The sequence below is a fragment of the Mollisia scopiformis genome (genome assembly GCF_001500285.1).
Source record: "Mollisia scopiformis unplaced genomic scaffold LY89scaffold_13, whole genome shotgun sequence".
NCBI lineage: Eukaryota > Fungi > Ascomycota > Leotiomycetes > Helotiales > Mollisiaceae > Mollisia > Mollisia scopiformis.
The window spans coordinates 851,925-866,324 of NW_017263593.1; the positions used below are offsets into that span (position 1 = coordinate 851,925).

The 14,400-nt window shown below is 45.9% G+C and overlaps 7 protein-coding genes across 7 annotated transcripts; 4 read left to right on the forward strand and 3 right to left on the reverse strand.

Moving 5' to 3' along the window:
• Positions 1 to 108: 108 nt before the first annotated feature.
• Positions 109 to 1,678, forward strand: LY89DRAFT_719158 (Metallo-dependent phosphatase; the record flags this gene model as incomplete). Its single annotated transcript, XM_018218473.1, has 8 exons — positions 109 to 136; positions 345 to 413; positions 466 to 570; positions 630 to 680; positions 728 to 783; positions 837 to 955; positions 1,009 to 1,105; positions 1,313 to 1,678. The coding sequence occupies 8 exons, from the start codon at positions 109 to 111 to the stop codon at positions 1,676 to 1,678; spliced, it is 891 nt and encodes a 296-aa protein (XP_018070793.1).
• Positions 1,679 to 1,714: 36 nt separating this feature from the next.
• LY89DRAFT_707686 (alpha/beta-hydrolase) lies at positions 1,715 to 3,138 on the reverse strand (the record flags this gene model as incomplete). Its single annotated transcript, XM_018217629.1, has 4 exons — positions 1,715 to 2,337; positions 2,427 to 2,573; positions 2,609 to 2,931; positions 3,080 to 3,138. The coding sequence occupies 4 exons, from the start codon at positions 3,136 to 3,138 to the stop codon at positions 2,036 to 2,038; spliced, it is 831 nt and encodes a 276-aa protein (XP_018070794.1). The 3' UTR covers positions 1,715 to 2,035.
• Positions 3,139 to 4,401: 1,263 nt separating this feature from the next.
• LY89DRAFT_749097 (uncharacterized protein) lies at positions 4,402 to 5,231 on the forward strand (the record flags this gene model as incomplete). Its single annotated transcript, XM_018221167.1, has 3 exons — positions 4,402 to 4,450; positions 4,590 to 4,655; positions 4,762 to 5,231. 3 exons carry the CDS (start codon positions 4,402 to 4,404, stop codon positions 5,229 to 5,231), a joined length of 585 nt encoding a protein of 194 aa, XP_018070795.1.
• Positions 5,232 to 5,738: 507 nt separating this feature from the next.
• LY89DRAFT_782694 (uncharacterized protein) lies at positions 5,739 to 6,769 on the forward strand. Its single transcript, XM_018222609.1, has 3 exons — positions 5,739 to 5,755; positions 5,842 to 6,371; positions 6,435 to 6,769. Exons 2-3 carry the CDS (start codon positions 5,943 to 5,945, stop codon positions 6,588 to 6,590), a joined length of 585 nt encoding a protein of 194 aa, XP_018070796.1. The 5' UTR covers positions 5,739 to 5,755; positions 5,842 to 5,942; the 3' UTR covers positions 6,591 to 6,769.
• Positions 6,770 to 7,048: 279 nt separating this feature from the next.
• Positions 7,049 to 8,113, reverse strand: LY89DRAFT_782695 (uncharacterized protein; the record flags this gene model as incomplete). The annotated part of the gene is made up of 1 exon (XM_018222610.1): positions 7,049 to 8,113. One exon carries the CDS (start codon positions 8,111 to 8,113, stop codon positions 7,049 to 7,051), a length of 1,065 nt encoding a protein of 354 aa, XP_018070797.1.
• Positions 8,114 to 8,272: 159 nt separating this feature from the next.
• Positions 8,273 to 8,982, reverse strand: LY89DRAFT_734539 (uncharacterized protein; the record flags this gene model as incomplete). The annotated part of the gene is made up of 3 exons (XM_018219920.1): positions 8,273 to 8,320; positions 8,370 to 8,675; positions 8,785 to 8,982. The coding sequence occupies 3 exons, from the start codon at positions 8,980 to 8,982 to the stop codon at positions 8,273 to 8,275; spliced, it is 552 nt and encodes a 183-aa protein (XP_018070798.1).
• A 2,711-nt stretch (positions 8,983 to 11,693) lies between these two features.
• Positions 11,694 to 13,500, forward strand: LY89DRAFT_669958 (uncharacterized protein; the record flags this gene model as incomplete). The annotated part of the gene is made up of 4 exons (XM_018213136.1): positions 11,694 to 11,696; positions 11,797 to 12,303; positions 12,352 to 12,358; positions 12,725 to 13,500. The coding sequence occupies 4 exons, from the start codon at positions 11,694 to 11,696 to the stop codon at positions 13,498 to 13,500; spliced, it is 1,293 nt and encodes a 430-aa protein (XP_018070799.1).
• Positions 13,501 to 14,400: the final 900 nt, after the last annotated feature.

The window sequence follows — 14,400 nt, forward strand, 5'->3', positions numbered from 1 at the left end:
TGTTGGACGGAATGTTTAAGGTTGACGACAGCGGCTCACAACCCTTGAATGTTCAGAAACACGTGGTTGTTCCTTTGGATTGAGACGAATCTGTATTCGAGTCAAGTGATGAGTGTCACGGGAGGTCTAGATGGAGGTATGTCTCCATTGCAGTAGCACTGCATAATGCATGAGGCTCCGAAGTCGTTCGTTGTTGATCTTTTGTACCTACATAAGGGCCCTGTCATCCGAGTTGCCATCACCTTCAAATTTTTAATTGAATTTTTCTGCTGAAATCTGAAATGTCGTCTTTCCTATCCAGCCTCACAGCATTGGCTGTTGTTCTCTCGTTATTCGTGCTTCAGCTACAACCAATGTGACATCAAGAACTGCCCCTACGGGAGCTGAAGTTCTTACTGTTGCAGTTATTGGAGGTCAGCAGTGAAGGAATCATATCTTCTATTCGCACTCTGACCGGAATTATAGATTATGGATGGACTGGATGGATTCCTTCTCCAGATAAATTTTGCTTTGATGTGCTTCCGAGACTGCAAGCTGCAGGAATCACCGTTCCCAACGAGGTAGTAAACGGTAAGCTTTTGCAAGACCTGAAAGTTTCTCCCCAATCAGTGATTGACAAAACTACTCAGATTGCGATCCGGGCGACAAGCAATACATCACAAATGCAACTGCCCTTCAAAGTGAGTCATCTAACTGAAGGCAGCATGATTGACTGATCACCTTGAAGTGGACACCTCTGCATACGTTGGCCAAATCTGTGCCATGAAGAATTGTAGTGCTTTTGTATGATTTTCCAGGAACCATGACAGACCAGAAATTCAACTGATTTTTTACAGCTCTCTGTTGGTGACAATTTCTATGATTCTGGAGTTGACTTCACAACAAGTGGACTTCTCAGATTTCAAGCTGCATGGGTTGATATGTATACTCAAGGGGTGTTCAAATATGCACCATGGTACGAACCTGAGCTGAATCGTGAATTGGTATCAAATCTAACCACGTGCATAGGTATCAATGCCTTGGAAATCATGATATCGTCCCAGGCCAGCCAGGTGTGGACTTTCAGACAAAGGTAGCGCCCATGTACGACGATCGCTGGTACTTCGTGAGTTACATCATGTAAATATTGTAGCGAGTCGGGGTGCTGACGAAGTTCAGGGAACCGAACAGTTGCCATACTATACTTATGATCTCGTTGGTGCAGGCTGGAAAGCAACGTTTGTTGTCCTCGACTCCGACTGCTTCCTCTCATCTTATCAAAAAGTCTTTTCTTCCACTTCCTAAATCAGTATCACACTGACAACCGTCTCAGAACACATCCCTATACTACAACCCATACACAAAAGCATGTCATAACGACACGCAAACTCAAATCGACTTCCTCTCCAACACCTTCGCAGCATCCAACGCAACGTGGAAATTTCTACAAATGCACCACCCATACCGCTCCGCAGCAACCAACGAAACAGATCTCGGTCCACTTATCGAAATCGTCATTCAGCACCAAGGAATCGTGATGAATGGCCATGATCATTGTATGGGACATTTCTTCAGCAATAATACCAATTTCATCTTGAGTGGTGCGGCGGGATATCCTCAAGCCGGAGATTGCAATAATGGGACAGCACCGGGACCGTATGCACTTTATTTGGGAGCAAATAATTTGACGGGCGAGTGACCTCTTTCTTGACAGGTGAAGATGCTAATGGTTGTAGCGGCGAACGGATTTGTGACGATGGATATCAGCGCGGACATGGTTAATGTTGAGTATTATGCGCGGGATATGAAATTCGAGGGGATGGATTCGTATCCGGTGGATTGTGATTTGAAGCCGAGCTATGATTTTCAGATCACGCAAAAGTCGATTTGATCTTTGAGCAAGCTCTAGGATCCGATCTGTAGTTGTCCACAGGTGATAGCGACGCTTGTCTATTTGGAGGCGGCAGGGCAACCTCGGTCCATTCAAATTTTGCTATGTCTGCCATGGTGAGAGATTTGCGCATTTTCCGCATTCCGCGCATTTTGCGCAAAATGCTCAAGATTTCTTCTCCGACCTTAGCTTCGTGTTCAAGAATTGGAAGATGTCTCGCAACATGTTCTCTGAATACCAGGGTCCTAGACCTTCGTATTCAATCATCTCTACTTCAACACCTAATAGATCCAAGCAGCGCCTCGCCTCTCCGCCCAAGTTTACTGACACCTTCTCATCTTCAGCCCCATGACCCAGAAACACAGGGATATTCAAGAAAGTCTCTCCTGCATCAACGTTCATATCGAGTTCCTCTCTCAGAAAGGTAACTGCTTGTTTCTTCGGATCCGGTTCCTGGTCTTTGCTGCCTGTATCAAACATGTCATTCTCCCTTCATCCCCAGAATTGTCAAATGGGTCATCCTCTTCAGCAAAAGGATTCTCTGGCAGCTCCTCACCCTTCCCAATTCTCTCACCTACATTCCCAAACGGTAAATACCCACACATCCCCACCACCGCACCAAGTGCCGGCCCATCCCAAGTAAGCAGCGCCGTCAAAGCCGTCGCACATCCCTGACTCAAACCCCAAAGAACCACATTCTCTCCTCTTCCCTCAAAAGACTATGAATGTAATCACAACTGGCTCGTAGACCATCAACCATCATACCTTGCCGCTTGGTATATTCTTCCAAGTGCCAGTTGTTAAACCATTGGTGTGTGCAACTACGTTTGTATATTGTCGCGCGGCTGAGAGAGGCTGTGGGGAAGATTACTTTTGCATGGGGGAAGGAGGATTGGAGGGTTGAGCCAGAGGAGGAGGAGGAGGTGGTGAGGAGAGGGGGGCTGAATTTTGAGGCGGTGGAGCCGCGGCCGTGGAGGATAATGAGGGTTTGTTTGCGGGTGAGTAGGGGTTGGATGATGAGTGGTGCGGGGTAGGATGGGGTTTTGGGGTCCCGGGAGAGGCTGTTGGTATCTATTCTGGTGTAGATGTCGTGTTATCTATGTTGTGGGAGAGTTGGTGACTGATGTTGTGGGTTGGTTGGAAGTGAGGTGTTGGGAATGGAACAGTGTGAGTCAGCAAGTTGAAGCCTCGCTAGCTTGTTTTGTAGACCCTTGTGATGTTCGGAGTGAATTGAGGGAAATCTCAAATGTCATAACAATCTGCCACATCGTAGCGTCAGAAGTCTAGGGATTTCTAAACACAGGTAAATGATGCATAGTTGTCACGTGCCATAGTCCCCAAATTCTCCGGCCTTCCATAGCACAGTTTCTGCTTCCTATACATAGAAACATGGATCCAAGATCGAAAATATAACTCAAATGGAAATAGCTTTGTCATTTACTTTCGGTAGCAATATGCTAAACATGAAATTTATTAAATGAACGCCCGGCATTTCTGAGGGTCATGTCGTGACATAGGTTGGGACTTTCACACTCGAAAGAGGTAAAGACCAAGATCTGGGAGCACCACGAATTGAGTAGCATGTATGCAGGTTACAAGCTGACCTCTACTATTTCACAGTACCACCTTCAGAGGCGGTTCGCGAAGACGGAAAAGGAGCTCGCCTAAGTTGGCATCTAATAAACTTTCGCGATGTCATGATGTCAGTAGGCCGGCCGTCATTACAGCATTGAGTTACTTCCGGGAACTATATAACCCCCACGCATCATAATGTTATTGATCTTTCATCTTGTCCGACTATCATCTCCCACTCATCAAATTGCCCTGCCATTATCTTGCAACGAACTATGCTACGATCTTCAATCTTGCGGCCGCGGGTCAAGGCTAAACAAAACCTGACTTCCACTTTCTGCCCCATCATCACTTGTCTTCTCCTAGCTTTTTCCCCATTACGCGTGAAGTCATCCCCATATAATTGCTACATTCAAGATTACAAGCCCGTCATATGCAGAAGAAGAGAGGCTCCGAAGAACACTCAGGAGGCCAGCCGCCAGTCCTCCGAAGACGACTATGAATTGAACACGATGTCCACCTTTCACGTTCTCGACGTCTTCTCCTTCATTATAGGAGCTCGCGATTGAAGTGAAGGGCAACAAGAAGATCCATCTACCCCTGGAGAGTTCGATTTCAAAGCCACTTGACATTGTTCCAAGTCTCTCCAGACATGTGAAGTCTTGCAAAGTGGGACAAATGGACGAAGTGAGGCAGACTCGCTGATGCGATGCTGCAAACTTTAATTAAGTTGAACAAAAAGAGCTTATCGGAGTAGTTGTTTGCATTGGTTTTATAGAGTTCTCAATTAGCCTAGTGTGCCACGGATACTTCCTTACCATTAATTCCGAAATATGGTACCGACGGGAGCTATTCTGGCCTAACAAAAATGGATATAAACACTTCAAATAATTGAAACTTCCAACATTGCTTACTCACAACCACAACACAAATAAATTCCGACTACAAGGACATCAATGATGAGCGGGTCACTCAAGGACAAATATATTTCCCTCGAATGTCTACGAAGTAAGTCTTGTTGCATCCCCCAAACTCTGATATCTCGGTTTTTATTTCTCTTCACAAAATCTGTGATTTCATGAATCATGAATCACTACTTTCGCCATCTTGTCTCCAAGATACACAAATTGATACTAACGAGTGACAGGTGAGGTTGAGGATCTTAGAGACAAGCACAAGGAGGTCGCTAAATTGCAAAAGAGATACTTCTCCAGTAAGTCCAGTTCGGAGCTATTGGCATCGGGACATAATTTTGATATATTCTGGGCTTCGTGATCCTCAATCATCTGTAAAATGGAGTACACTAATTGTTCAATAAGGCAATCCTGGAGACGGTGACGCGTCTGATAACATGAAAGTTCACGGGCTATTCAGTTGGGACATACCTCAAGATCCAACAAATCAAGAACATCTGGACCAAGCGATTCTTCAACTCAACTACCGTTTACGGATGATGGATGTCGGACAGCAATATGTCGATAGTCTGAAAGTGGGAAGACCCGACAACCTGACTATTCACGATTTCGATAAGGACGACTTCCATCATGCACACTTAGGTCGACCAACGGACCATCCTAGAAATGTCAAGTACAGAGCTATATCAGACTATTTTTGCGAAAACAATGTTTACCGCAATTTGTTTCCGTCTTTGACATCTCGCCATCCATTCATACCTTACGGAAAAGGTGCAGACTACCTCCACGCTGCACTCTTTTGTACAAACGTTGAGGAGCCAGAGTGGAAGAGGCGACTGGCTCGCCTAGTTGAAGATGTAGGTGTACAAAACTGAGTTCTGAGGCGATCGAAGAGACAGAAGAACCAAGCTTATAGGACTGGCTTTAGGCAACTGGAATAAAAAATAATTATGTCCATGTTCTCAGATCATCTCATCATCAAAAACTATCTGCTGTTGACCAGTGCCATACATTCTAGGGATTGTGCTGCTCTGCCGGTTACTCCACAGAGTTTGTTCTATTGCATGAGCGAGCTTCTGAAATTGAAGAGTTATGTAGTCTTACAAGTTGAACAGAGGGGCCAGAAATTCTGGAAATTGTGATCTGTGGGGTTGAGGGATCAAGTAGGCCTCGCTTGAGGACGTGGAAGCATGATTGCGATTCAGTATAGTTCTAGCGAGTCTCTATGGCATTGCGATCTCCCATTTGGTGACCCGAGAGAGATTCCAGGAAACCTGTATGACACAGCGCATTAACAAGGTCTATGCAAGAGATTAATAAGCCTGCAGTGAGGGGAACATGAAGATCAATTGCCGTTATGCAACCAACAATCCAACATCCAACACTGGCAAAAAGAAAGGTGAGCTTATAAGCAATCTGGCACCCCATCTTCATTTCTCGAAATTTCCACTATACCAGAAATCCGCAGTTGTCTGACTTCATCAGATTCACAAAGCAGATTTCTGTACATACACAGCCCCACAAAATCTGACGCCGAACAAAGTAGCATCCTTTACTCACCTTCCTTCATATCGCAAAACCGAACCATGCCTCGTCCCCAATCTCGGCCGGTCTTCGTTATTGTACCTGGCGGTTCCCAAAATCCTGGACACTATGGCTACTTGTTCCACCTCCTCCAGAGCCATGGCTACCCTACTCTGTCAGCACTACTTCCATCCACCGGGACTGGTGAAAATGTCAGTGTGCAAGATGATGTAGACTACGTTCTCAAGCGTATGCTACTTCCAATCCTAGACACTGAGAAGCACGATGTGATTCTGGTCACCCACTCCTACAGTGGCTTGCCTGGCAGCGCCGCTGCAATGGGTCTGAGCAAGGCCGACCGTGCCGCCAAAGGCAAGAGTACCTCTATCTTAGGGCAAATATCTATCGCCGCTATCATAACACCGGGAGGGGATGGAAAGGATGTTGTTGATACCTTTGGTGGGCAACTTCCACCTCACCTGTCTACTGATGTGCGTGAGAAGACCTCAATTCCACTTCCCTGTTGGCGTCTTGATAACTGATCAATTACCTAGGAAGCTGCCGGTCTGCTCACCTGCGAAGACCCAGGACCACCCTTGTATGGGGATGTATCGCCCCAGGTAGTGCAAGACGCTGCAGTCTTGTCAACGATGTGTCCAAGCTTAGCTTCATTCAAAACTCCATGTCCACGCGCGTCCTGGGACTCCTAATCTTTCAAGGGTCGTATTGCCTACATCCGTACAGTCAAGGACCAGGGCATTCCTTATGAGATCCAGAATATGATGATACAAGCAAGTGGGTCGAGTGGATCATCAAAGATATTGATACCGGGCATAGCCCCCAGCTTGTTGCCCCAGAGAAATTGTGCGAGATGCTGCTGGAGTTGGTGAAGAATTTTGAGCACCTGGAGTTGTCTACATAAGATGGAGCTTTCGAAATAGCCAATTAATTAAACTTTCAAGAATAGTGAACCGTGGAAAGGGCACTGATCTGATTGCAATTGCCCATTAGCCCATGCCAACAGGACGGATAAATTTTCAAATTTTATTCAATCACTATCAATGGTAGAGTACAATAAAAGGTACATTATCATTATTATTCTGACTAGTGACAAATCAGGCTATCTAGACACAGGAACAGTACCATCTGCTGTATGCCCGTATTATTACTATCCAATCTCGTGATCTCTGATATTTGAGTTTCTACCCCCTCTAGATGGACCAGCACGGCCTGCTGTCTCGTATCCAAACAGTGTAGACTCGGGTCTCCATTCTGATTCTGTATCTTCAGCCACGGCCCTGGTATCTTCTCTAAGCTCTTCCGGTTTTGTCCTGCCTCTTTTCATAGCATCCACGAATTGCTGCTCCGTAACCCGCTGCTCCTCAATGCCATCCGCATGCATATCTCGATCTACCACCCAGTCACCGCCGGACTTCGCGTATTGAGTTCTGACAATACCATCTTGGTTTTCGGACATGGTGATTGGGAGCGGCCAGTGTCGAATCTTCCCTTGAACTTTCGTTTCATGAAAGGTGTCGACTTTGGTTTTCTCCTCGGGAGTCCAATAGACCTCTTCCGACACAGGAACCTGTTTTGCTGCATTTCCAACTTGTCGGTCGAAAGTCCTAAACATAGTATCTTCGATTTCTCCATACCCATCTTCGGTCCATAAGCTTTTGAGACCCATGTGAGCATATCCCCTGCTCCACCCGTAGGCTCCTGCTACTTCTTCTGTGTATGCTGATGGGAATGCCTTGGGACCCATTCGAAGCACGCTCCTGACAGATCGCTTGTCCGGGATTGGTAAGCCATTGGTTATCATGACACGAGAATCGACCATCATGATTCTGAACCCAGATTCTGCCAAGGAAGCTAACTCCTCATTCAAGGTGTCTCCAAGATTGATGAGCATGTCTCTGTTCATCTCATCTAGCTGCGCCTCGCGGTCCTGGTCTTCTCGAACGGGAAACTTAAGATAGAGGCAACTGGACTTCGACACGTAGAATCCTCCCTTTGCCGCATTTTTCGGGAGTCGTTGTTGACGTGTTCGACTGAACGTTAATTGACGCTGGAAGTCGCACTCATTCATGCAGAACTGGAGTGCGAGTCTGATATCGTGCAAGGTGCCCAGATCTTGACCCGCTCGAATCACCCGAATGGTGGCCCATAATCCTACTTTCTTTCGGGTCTTCCCATCCCCGTCAATCTCCGTTTGTTGTGTGATCGTGGACATCTCTGCTTTAACTACTTTCCAGATTGAATCAGGACATGTAATAGCATCGGGTAGGTTCGCGTTTGGATAGATGATATCGGCTACACCTTGCTGAACGCGCGAGATTGGGCTATCCCTAGGAGGTACCGCAAGTTAGACTGATCCGCCAGTCTTTGGAGGCTAGTTTTGAGGTACGGGAAGAGGCCGCTGAGCCCATCCTCCCACAATCTGAAATGTATTAGTCTTGGAATGCTCGCTCAGCATAAGCTCAACGTACCTCAACTGTTTTAGTGATGTAAGATCCATTGCTGAACCCAGGCATGACTAGCTTATCACCAACCTTCAACACTGCTTCTCCAGGCCGATCCTTGCTAACTCGGAGTAAGTTCTCGAATGTGAGGTCGCCATTGGTCAATCCATGGACGTGCTGAATGTATCGCCAAGATCCTCGTTCTGTGCGAACCCAGGGCTCGTCAGAAGCACTCTCAATGTCCTCTATGGAAGGATATGCGTCAATAGCGTGCTCATATTTGTCTAACTCAAACAGATCGCTGTCCACGGATTCTGCTTCGGAATCTGTCTCCTATCGTGATGTCAGCGTGTATACCTTTTGTCAGGCAAGCCTTCCCAGAGCATCTGCTCCAGCGTAACCCATACATCCTTGGACAGAAAACAAACGTTGCTGAACTTACCTCATCTCGATTTTCCTTGACCATCTTTGCCTTCTTTGATATACCACCATCGTCCTCAGCTATGGCCCGTTTCCTTGAGAAACCTGTACTCGGGTAAGTACTGACTCGCCCTTCTGTACTGGTTGCGCTCTCAGCGAGTTGATTGCTCAAGTCATTGGACTCTTCTTGTCCGGACTCCTTGCTCTGTTCTGTGTCCATTGTGTAGTAGACGCCAACCTTAATATCTTAGCGAAGAAGGATTCAGATTGAAGAGACTATTGTCTTGGATGGCGACTGTTACGCAAAGAGAATTGGGAAAAGGTTGACTTGTTGATATGCTGCTGGGCTCTGAAGGGTTTGAAAATATTCTAGGTCGCAAATCTGTAGCCAACTTTGTGGCGTGATACTCTGATATGCGGCCGTGTCGGGTAAAGTATCTTTGTAATTGTTATAATCGATAATACAAGTACTCTTAGTCCGATGTATAGCGTGACACCCTAACCTGGGGCCTTGTCGGGTAAAATACCTATATAGGGGCTCTAAGCGATAAGACGAGAACGTTAAGTTGGATGCGTGGTGTGCTATCTTGGTCTAGGATTTGTCAAGTAAAGCATCTATACCAGCGCTCTAATCAACAACACCAGAGCTTTTAGCCAGATTTGTAGCATGACATCCTAATCTGGGTCCTTGTTGAGGAAATTAGGTACTAATCGATAATGCGAGAGCTTTAAGATTTAGCCGTGAAAGGTTGACCTTCCTTGAGGCAACAAGATGGTAATAAATGTTATTCCTTGTTGGATTTCTGAGCTAAGTTGTCACTCGTTTTGAAAGCTCAACTAACTCTAGAGCACAATACATGAACAAATTTACAAACCCATGGATGGGTTCGGGGATAATCCTGCAAATGTCCTTCTACGATTTTGGCTTTCTCCCTATCAATATAAAGATGAGGTAGGCATCCAGCATACTAAATATCAGACGGAGAAGGAGCCTTTGCGTCCTCAAGTCCAATTCCACTTCTCTTTAAGATAAATTTTGACGCCTTCCTGGATATTTCCTCTTACCTTTGCTTCATCAGAGGACTCGAATCCAGATCGCCAAAGACGAGCAGAGGCGTGGTAACGATAATCTTGAAGACATGCTTGAATTGACCCCGAGAAAGAGACAAGTTGTACGTAAACGTCACATCGTCTTTTGATGTATATCTGACTCTGTGTTGGTAAGTCATCCAAGTTCCAGGCCAGCATTGTGGTTGATTTTATAGTGTATCTATATCGCTAGAATTGTTTGTTGCGACAACGGGGTCCCAACAAGTTTATAGACAATCATGAAATAAGAGAGATTGCTAACGATTTTTCAGATGATCTGTTTCAAGTTATGACGAATTGCTGGAGTGAGCATTTGGAACTTTTTAGAAGTATGCTGTGGTCCCAGAGCGACGTTTTCTCAAACTTGCAACGTCTCTTCCACACGTACAAAATGATGGGTTACGGCTGCGTGTCAGATTACACAATCGAATCAAAGGAGAACAGGGGAACTTATTGAAATCCACCCCTGTGTGAATATCCAGGGATTTTGTTCCTAAAGTTTGTGGAATAGTATGTCAAGCGGCTCCTTCCTATTCCGCAAGGCCTTTCGTGCAGCTTTGTTTGCTAGGCTTGTTTGTGGTTGCCATAATTAGGAATTTCCTGTGATGTTATGCTGACCCTCTTGGTACAGGAGCCAGTTGCCTTGATTTTAGCATCATTGGGTTCTTTCCTAGGGGCTTAGAATTCGTCATTACGAGTCGCAACTCTGTTCTCTAGCTAGAACTTGAAGAACTCAAAAACTGGTTTTCTGAAAGGGCTTTGTCAGATTGAGAAGTAACGACGATCCTCTGAGATCTAAATACATTCAAACTAAAGAAACGTTTGTGCAATGTTCGTTAGAGCACTCGACATCTCCCCGCCTCATGACTCCCACGGATTACCACATCACAAGTATCTAACAAACAGTTATAATTGAAAACTGCGAACCGGAGTTTGTAGTATGGCTTTTCAACCTCGGCAAACAATTGCGCGAGAAGCATCTGGGTGTAGTTGTGTGAGATCCTGCTTGAGTTGGCGAAGCATTTCGAAGGAATAGTGGTGGAACTGGGATATATTTGAGGAATCTGACGAGTGACTTTCGTGTAACTTGGATTTCGAGACTGGAGAAGCAGAGGAACATTGGCTGAGGTTGATTTGCATGGGAGGATCGAGCTTTCCGCTTGTAGAAGCATGTTTGCTTCTTCGAAGTCTAGAAATTAGTTAGAGCTCTCAACAATCGATTATGATCAGGGGCAATGTGAATTAGATATTCAGAGACACGCGTCCCGATCTGCCTCGTACACGTACAAACAGATCATGGAATCCCTTCGAGCAAGTGCCATTTCCATATTCCATGCTTCGGATGCACACAGTATCTCCCAGCTGATATGTGCAAACATGCTGTTTCAGTCAGGCAATCCAACGCTGATATACAGCTTGGTTTGCCATTCTCCTCGTGCCGGTGATTCTGAGGAGGCAATGAATTTTGGAAGAGACTGTCAGCAGTATAAGAATCGCATTTTAGCCAAATTGGATCGTAATATCTCCATCTGCCAGACAACATACCCAAGTACTCTTTGTCTCCAAAATATCCGAGTACCACACCTGTATAATCCTAAATCATTTAGTGCTGTTGCATGGTGGGTTAGCCATTGGGAAATGATAATATAAACACATAACGAGATCTCTAGATATAGATATCTGATCGATTGGTTGGAACGAGGCGAGAAAGCTTCCTTGAATCTATTCTTGATCTTGAAGAAGCCCTATATAGTCAACGGTCATTACGGATATTAATTGAATACCTGTCAAGACCTCTGAACTGCTTTGGATTCCATTATCAGTCTCCTGTTCTTATCGATTATGGTAAGTTCCTCTTTCTTAAGTGCAAGAAGCATAGGTCCTAATTACAATCACGCTAGAAAACAATGTCCCGTGCTTGATCGTCAACTTTGTGCGTTGAAAGATATCCTACGATATCGAGCCGCAACCTCATGCCATTTTGCCAACTCAATCTGTACCTCGCAACTTATTGACAGCCAATACTTTCTTCAAAGAGATTACATCTACATTTCTCTGCCCTACAACAACATCTGAGCAGTATCTTTTCTGGAATTATTACCACCGACTCGATACAATGGACAGCCATCAGAACACGTCAACAAGAGGGGCCAAGCACAAGACGGCGATAGATGAGGAGATCGTGACACCTCCCAGTAATAAGTCTAACACAACTGGCCAAGCCTCCGGTCAAGGTAGTTCTGTCAATGCTGCCATCACAGGTACCACGCGCTCTGACAGCAGGCGCAAAGTAGGAAAGCGATCAGGGGTCGAAGACTCTAACCAAGCAACTAAAAAGGCTAGAACAATCAAAGGTGTTCGAAGAGAGGTCGATAGAGACTCAGAAGAATTGGATTTACCAATTGCAGGAGTCACCGGCACGAATTCGTCATTGCATTATACCAATTACTCGGTAAGTCTGCTACATTGCGCAATAGGGTTGATTGCTCTCCATTCATAGTACATGTGTAAGTCATTTTCTTGAAAGCTAACATGTCAACTTCGGATAGAAGACCCCTCAACTTCCCAAAGGAGCATCTCCAGACACACCACAGCACGCGCTCGATATCTACCAGTCGGTATTGGATGTGGCCTATCCACCGACAGAGAATTTGAATTGTCTCGACAACGGTGATTTGAATCTCGAGAATCTCTTTCGCGCTCACGAGTCGACTGGGGGCCACATATTGAGAGTTGGCGACATATTGAAAGTCCCGGTTGCGCCAAATCTGGTCAAGAGTATCCAAGTCAAGCTTACACCCCAAGATTTCTCAAGGCTTATAAGCAATAGGTATCTGCCTCTTGTAAGAATCGACTCTTGCCACAACCTCAAGTTCCAGGACAACCCCGACCTCAAGCACAGAGAAATCCGAGCTTCCAAATCACCATACCTTCTGGCGATCATAAAGAATTGGACGGGCGCCATCCTCCCATCATCTTCCCCAATGCAAATTGCGGTGCAGCCATCCGTAGCCCAAGTGCGATATGGGAAGCTGCTCGGACTGTGTTAACTCAACAAGCTCGACAATTGGGAGGTTCTGATGCAGCTGAAGCTAGTAAGCAGAAATTATGGGATAACATTGCCGTGTATCGTGACAATGTGTGGCTTGGAAATCTCAACGATATACGTTTGGCATTTCAGTTCAGTTTGAATGAATCATTCTACAAGACCCAGCTGGATTTCAAGCGTATACGAACCCGAAAGCTCTCTTCAAAGTCCCAAGAAGCAGGATTCTATCTTGTCAATTCTTCGGGCCTGTATCTTAAAGTATCAGACAATAAGGTCGCAGAACTCAACAAGGATTTGTTGATTGATCTCGGAAAAGACCTCAACGACGAGTTGGCCACTTTGACTATGGACGGGCACAAGACTGTTATGGTCGACCTGCGGACTATGAACACAGATGGGTTACCTATCCCTGACGGCTGCCCGATCGTTAAAGATGTTCTTGCGAAAGGTCCTCAGGCGTTTCCTACAGAGTTTACCAGAACGCTTGCTGGATGTTGTGGCTGGACCAATGGCCACGCGCATATGGGAATTGCCGCTCTTTGCTCAGTCAAAAAAGGCGATCCAAAGCCAGAGCTGGGAGTATTCGAATACCTCTACTGAGAGCCTTCCCGCAGCACGACCAAAAGCGAGACAAAAATGATTTGGTTGCCTGAAGAAAAAGAGGCAGTCACCCAGTTCCACAAGAAGAAGGTGGAAGGTCATGTTCGTCATTATCCGATCCCCATGAATCGGTCTAGTCGTCACTTTGGCATCAAGCCAATGCAATATGTGAAGATTGACGAGTCTGACGACTGGAAGGTGGACGACAGAGTTCACGGTGACGCTTGGGAAGAGGAGAGGATACCGGCCAGTACTTTCAAGGAAGCTAGGGAAAGAGGAGCCACCGTGGAGTCATCTACAGGGGAAAGACTTTTAGCCAATAGGACTACTCGACAGTCTCCTGAAAGTGGATCTTTCGCACCTAGAACCAGTGCTGTCTTCAATTATGAGACTTCTGGTCGCCGCGCACCCGCTCCCAGTGGTAGGAATTCTAATGTCCGGGACCACTAGAACATTGGAGGAGTGTATTGGCAGGTATTGTCGATTAATCTTCTCTTTCTTGGACTTCGCTTTCGGTTAGTGAGCTTGCTCTTGCTCAGGCGCTAATCACCCTCGGCTCAGTCAACTCGCCTGAGCAACCTGAGCACCCTGAGCACCCTGAGCTGCAGCTGCAATCGACGCCCGACTGAATCGCAATAAAACGCGCACTGGGGCTGAGGGTCCATCATCAAGTTTGGTAGGCTATGCAAATCAAAAAGACAGATAGAATATGCAAGTGTAATATGCATCGTTGGCGATCATTGGGACACAATTTCTGAACCTCTGCATCTCTGGTCATGTTTCGCGACCTCAGGTCCGCCTTGTGAAAAGCCATCGGAAGATCCTTCGGCGACACGTAGTGTAAGAAATAAAGGCTATTTACAATTTCAAAGTGATAATGTTGAAGTCAGTGTTGAGCAG